A 6,000-nucleotide genomic window follows, 5' to 3' on the forward strand; every position below is an offset into this window, starting at 1 on the left:
GCTGCTGCCATGCCCGGATGGAACAGGAGCGCCCCTTCCTCTCCCTGACCTGCCCTGCCCCGTGGGGTCCGGTTCTCACTCACGCTGCTCTCCCTTCTCTCTCCTCCCGTAGGTTGTAGGCCTGGCTGCCTCGCATGTGCTGGGGCTCTCTCCCTCCTAATCGTCACTCGGCACCTCGACTCCTGCTGCTCACACGCAAACCGAGACGCGGGCAACTAACCCGGGGGACACCACCTCTGCCGCTCCGCCTGCTCTCCTGAGGCCGCCTCCTCTTTTGCTTTGTTTGTTATTAAAACCGGCCCCTCCGTCTCCACGGCCTGCGTGTGCCTGAATAACCGGTGTCTGCGAGGACCCCCTAACCAAGCCCCTCCCGGAAGGCCCTGGACGTGGCTTCACCCCCTCTAGCTCTTCCTCTGCGGGTGCTAGCGTGTTTTGTCGGGCGGCCCCGCCTCCTACTAACAGCGCAGTGAGACCTGTGCCCTCCCCCCGCCCTGCCAACCTGCACGCTGCCAACCCCAGCACGTCGGCCTCCCCGTGGCTGGGTCCAAAGAGCAGGGGGAGGGGACCTGCTTGGCTGTTAACCGGAGGGATCTCGTCCAACAAGGAGCGGGGCGATTCCAGAGCTGCCCCGGGCCGTCCCCTCTGCAGGGCGGCGGGTGGGGGACCCTCCACGTTCTGTTGCCGTAGAAGACGCCAGCTTGGAAGGACTGCTCGGCAGCGCTCAGGGGTGTCGTCTGAAAGCAAGGGGGCCTGTCTCCAAACTGTTTCGCTGATGAAAGCAAAGCTCCTATCTCCCCACCCCACCCCCCCACCCTTTACATCTGCCTAGTGCAGACTGCGATTCCCAGACCCCGAGTCAGCTCATCAGGAGAGTGGTTGGAGGGCACCCAGAGTCCCTGCATTGTTGCCAAATGCAGATTCCTGGGGGGCCCCAGACCCGAACCCGGTCTCTGGAGGCTGGCTGGCTTTCAAGGTGGCCCTGATGTTCTCCAGTGTGTGAGGCCCGTTTCTCACAGGAACTGGGGTCGGGTGTCCCTTCTCCCAGTTCCTTTGGGAGAACGAGCTTCCCTGGGCAGCTCCTGGGGGCTGTGAGGTGCGCCAGCGGCCGCCCTCCAGGGGACGCGTGGCCGAGGCTGGGCTCCCGGCACGACCTGACCCGGCACGACCAGGAGCAGCTCTGGCGAGACCACAGGCCGTGGACTCGTTCCCCCTTCTTGGTGGGCTGGGTCCTCGGTGAGCTTCCGGAACTGGCCCCCTCCTTAGCGCGGGTCAGCCTGACCTGGCCGAGGCCGGCGGGCCGGTAACCCTTGTTTCTGTTCCTCTTCGCAGCATTAACAGCAGCAAAGTGGTCCCCCGGTTTGAGAGGTTTGGCTTGGGCGCCCTGGAGGCCGGTAACCCAAAGATGTAGCCAGCTGTGCGGTTCCCCCCGCCGAGTTCCTCCCTTTTCAGTGTGCCTCTGAAACACCCGCACAGCCACCGCCACGGGGAGCAGCGCCCGCCGGAGCGCCACGAGCCAGGAGCGTGCGCGCTGGGCTCGGACTTGTTTGCGCCCAGAAAGCACTCGGGCCTCGGAGACCGAGCTGCACCTGCGGCTTCTTAACCTGACAACACCAACCACCAAACCCGTCCCGACGGGCAGCCCATGTTTACATGTACGTTTCCGCGGAGCGAGCTCCACGTGTTCCAATAGGTAATAATAAAGGCGGGCTGTGCCCCGGTGCGCCCGCCCCGTCGGCCGGCCGGCCGGCCGGGACAGCGGCCGTGGTGTCCCTGTGGACAGTCCTATCACAGGGCAGGGAGCCCGCGCTGGGCCGGAGGAAGGAAAGCCTCCTGGTTGTGGATGTTTCGGAGGCAGGATGGGGGACCACAGGCCTGACCTCGCCTCTGCTTTGGCTCTAAACCCAGTCGGGGTGGGGGGATGGGGGGAGCTCTCTCTTGGCCGGGGTCTCCCCTCGTCCCTTCCTCCTCTCGCAGAGGAAGCCCTGGCTGGGAACCCAGCTGGAATACGAGGGCCCCCAGATCCCAGAGAGCTGGGTTCACCTCTGACCCCTGCGGCTCCGCCCGTCCCAGCGGGACACGCGGAGACGGATCACATCCGGATAACATCTGCAGGGGTCCGGCGGCTCCCGCCAGGTTCCACCTTCTGCAGAGGCGTTTCCTTCGTGCCACCAGGGCGGCAGCCGGGGCCTCGGCTTTTCAGGCTCCCGAATCCCAGAGCCAAGGCTGTGTGTGCCATGAGGGCTCCGTGAGGCCAGGGAAGGTGCAGGGGAAGCAGAAGCAGCAGTGGGTTCCCGAACCCCACCTCCCAGCCACAGGGTGACCTGGCTGGCCCCTTGGAAACCCATCCTGTCACCCCAAGGCCTGGAGCCGCCCATCTCTTCCCCGGTCCCGGTGCTCTTGAAGCCCCTCAGCCCACTCCTGCTCCCCTGCTGTCCGGGTGCAGAGCTAACATGGGGGGCGGGCCCCCCATTCTCCAGAGCCTTCCCAGCACCAAGTCAGGCCTCTGTCTGACCCGAAGGACAGCCCGTGATGAGAGAGCCTCCTGCCCGTCTTCCTTAGAAGCTGCCGCCTAAAGAGACACGTCCCACGCGGCAAAGAAGCCCGTCAGTGGGCGTTCTGTCCTCTCAGGCTCCCAACCAGCAATGACCAAGGCGGGAAGAGTGGCCATGTGGCCGCATGCAGGCCCAGGACCTGTGTCCATGCTCTGAGCCAAGATGGAGGGCACGTGGTCCCCCCACCCCTTTCATTCATGCCCCTAGCAAAGCTCCCAATCTCCAGAGCAGCCCCCGGTCTGGCCAAAATGCCATATGAAACGGGCCTCTGCCCAGACGCTGTGAGCTGTGGGCCCCTCGCCAGCGTTCTGGCTGAACCGTGCGTAGAGAGCACAGCTGCGGGCAATGCAAGGTGCCCGGCTCCCGCTGCCCATCAGCCCTCCAGACGGGAGCGCCTTCCCAGTTAGGGTGTGGGAGGGCGGCGGGAGCTGGAAACCAGTGGCTTCAGCTCTTGTGGGGCTGTCCTCTGTGGGGCTGTCCGTTTCTCCCCATCCTGCCTTTGGCTTCCCCCATCAGCCCTCTACATGGTTGTGGATGTTTTTTGGGGGCAGCATGGGGGACCACGAATCTGACATCAGACCCCACCTAACATCACATAGTGTGTGGCTGCTGCCTCTCAGCTTCCCCCTCTGAGCCCGAGGCCGTGCTGGGGAACCCTGGGGCTGGACAGCAGCTGAGCACCCGGGGCCCGGGACCTCCTCCCCCACCAAAGTCAGCCTGCGTTCTGCTTTCTTCTCACGAGTGTGACACTCGTGGGTCAGCTCAAGAAGCTTTCGTTGAGCAGCTCCCGTGCCCTGTGCACGTGCTGGGGGCCTGGTGACCGGACAGTCACCGTCTCCTCCCTGATGGAACGGACGGTCTGCCAGGAACCCCACGAGTGTCGCTGAGGGTCTGGGGGCAGTTCTCCTCCAAGGCCCAGGGCAGCCTCCCCACGCATAGCCTGCACTTCCTGTCATTGAAGAGAAACACCCGGGAAGCCCCCACGGGCCCCTGTTCCCCTCGGTTTCCATGACTGTGAGTGAGGTTAGGAAGGCGTGCTGGCCCTCCGGGTGTGCTCCCTTCCTGCCTTGGAAACATGAAGGTCGGCAGATACTGTGAATTCAGCCTCGTGGCCAACTGTGAAGGGAAGGAGAAGCTGGGAGGCCTCCTTGGAGAGTGCTCTGGGGGCTGCAGAGGTCCGCACGGGGTCAGAGCGGAGCCCAAGCATTGGCCCTTCAGGCCCCCCCACCCCCCCCCTAAGTCCTGGGGTCTGTGTCCCCACTGCCTTTAGCCACCAGAGCCGCAGCCATTGCGCCTCCATCCAACCTGAGGTCCTGAGTCCCAGAGTTCCCTGTTCGTCGTGAGCGGTGCAAAGTGACCTCTCCACGTCACCAAACTAAAGATGGGCCGGGGCCCTGGACTCTGCCGGCTCCCAGCGGTTCCTGTGACCTCGGAGGGGCGTGGCGCCCTGTGAGCCTGTGTTCGGTGTTGATTTGGGGGCAGGAGGAGACGTAACTGTGAAGCCTGTGGGATTCGGCGACGTCGGCCGGGATTTCACCAGCGCGCACCCCCTGCGTCTCTGGTGGCCGCCAGGCGCACACTCGCTGTGTTGAATGTGATGTAAAATTTTGTACAGGAGAAGTTTTTATATTTTCTACCAACCGCATTTGTCTTCCAGAAATGCTATTAATTTAAATTAAAACGATTAGTATTAACGGACGTGCTGTATCACTTTTTGCCACCGGCAAGAACACACCCTCTGCCAGGCCAAGCCTGGGCGTCTGGAGTTTGAATAAAACTGTACCAAGTGTCTGGGGCTTGTGTCTGCTTGGGTCAGTCCGATGAGTGTGGGGGCTGCTTGGATGGTGGGGAGAACAGGAATGGGGGTTCAGGGGGTTAACCCCCCCCCCCCCCCCAGTTCTCCCTGCCTCCCCTCCTCTCCCCTCACCCCGGGAGTACCTTCCAGAGAAAGAGAAGGTGTTCATGGACCTTGAAGGCAGATATTTCTAAGCAGATGGAGGGATGGAGAAGGAACAGCATCCAAGTCCCATGATGCACAGAGGAAGGCCACCCAGCCCCCGGTGTAACATCTGGTCACTTTGGCTAGAGGAGAAGCTTGGGGTCACGAGGTGAAGTAACCTGCGCAGGGCCAGCTGGCCAGCAAGGGAAGGGACAGCGTGGACCTGAAGCCACACCTGGCTGACTCAGTGTGTGCTCTTGCTGGAACACCTGGAGTCCTGTAAGATAAGGGGCCGTTCCACAGATAATACCACTTCGTGCTGCTTTACAGTCTTCTCAGGAAGTCCCCGGATACAAGAGAATGGACTCACTGTTCCTTTCTGCAGCCTCCAGCTCCTTCCCCTGCCCGCCTCGGGAAGGGCCTGGATATGACATTGTTCACAGGACCCAGAGCTGAGCCTGACGCACTGGGCTTCGCAAGCCCCAGGCACAGAAAAGAGTGTTCAAAAAGGAAACCCTGGCCAGTTGCTCAGTGGTTCACCAAAGGGTCCCAGGTTCAATTCTGGTCAAGGTCACATACCCAGTAGGGAGTGTGAAGAAGGTAGCTGATTGATGTTTCTAACTATCCTTCTCCCTTCCTCTGTAAAAAATCAATTTTATATATATATATATATATGTATATATGTATATATATATATATATATGTATATATGTATATATATATACATATATATATATATGTATGTGTATATATATATATATATATATATATATATATATATATATATAATAAAAGCAAAGGGAAACTATCCTCAGGTGAGGATTTAAAAAAAATAAAGGGAAACCAGGAGCCCTGGTTTCAGCGTCAGTGGTTAGAGCGTTACCTGTGGACCAGGGGTTGCAGGTTCGATTCCCAGTTAAGGGCACATAGCTCCGTAGCAGGTTCCCTGGCCCCATTGGGGCCATGTGTGTGGGGGCAGCAGCCAATCAATGTGTCTCTCTCATGTCAATGTTTCTCTCCCTCTCTCGCCGCTCCTCCCTCCCTTCCACTCTCTGAAAATCAATGAAAAAAATATCCTCTACTGAGGATTAAAAAGAAGAAACCAGCAGTCTGGTCTGGCAGAGCCCTCCTCCCCTTGCAGGCACAGAGCACAGAGCCACATTCCTTTAGCAAATGATATGGGCCACGGAAGGAAGCCCGTCCCATGGAAAGGCATCTGAGAACTGAGGCAGGGTTGTGCAGTGGTTAGCATCACAAGTTGTACTATTGCCTTAACAGATAGAATGTGGCAGGAATGGCCCTCATGCCTTCTGAGGTTTGGTTATAGGCACAGAGAGGCTCCCATTCTCTTAGGCAGAGAGGAGCTTTCCCCATCTAGTGCCCAAGTTCAGATTTGTGAGCCAGATCAATACCATGGTGGGAAGCTACTAAGTTTTGTATCATTTTATGCAGCAATAGATAACCCAGAATGCGGACTAGGTAAATCTGCCCTGCTGTTGTCAGCTCAGC

The 6,000-nt window shown here is 59.4% G+C and overlaps 1 protein-coding gene across 14 annotated transcripts in view; it reads left to right on the plus strand.

Moving 5' to 3' along the window:
- KSR1 (kinase suppressor of ras 1) overlaps positions 1-4,248 on the plus strand; it is a 144,487-nt gene extending 140,239 nt beyond the window's left edge. For 11 of the 14 annotated variants that reach the window (XM_036454262.2, XM_036454263.2, XM_036454261.2 and 8 more), the window contains one exon: positions 1,330-4,248. In XM_036454262.2, the coding sequence (XP_036310155.1) occupies positions 1,330-1,408 (79 nt within the window). In that variant the 3' untranslated portion in view covers positions 1,409-4,248. Of the gene's footprint in view, positions 1-112 lie in introns of all 14 variants that reach the window. The other 3 variants (XM_036454266.2, XM_036454269.2, XR_006742690.1) reach the window with 2 other exon arrangements.
- Positions 4,249-6,000: the final 1,752 nt, after the last annotated feature.

Source organism: Pipistrellus kuhlii, unplaced genomic scaffold (genome assembly GCF_014108245.1).
Source record: "Pipistrellus kuhlii isolate mPipKuh1 unplaced genomic scaffold, mPipKuh1.p scaffold_m20_p_28, whole genome shotgun sequence".
NCBI lineage: Eukaryota > Metazoa > Chordata > Mammalia > Chiroptera > Vespertilionidae > Pipistrellus > Pipistrellus kuhlii.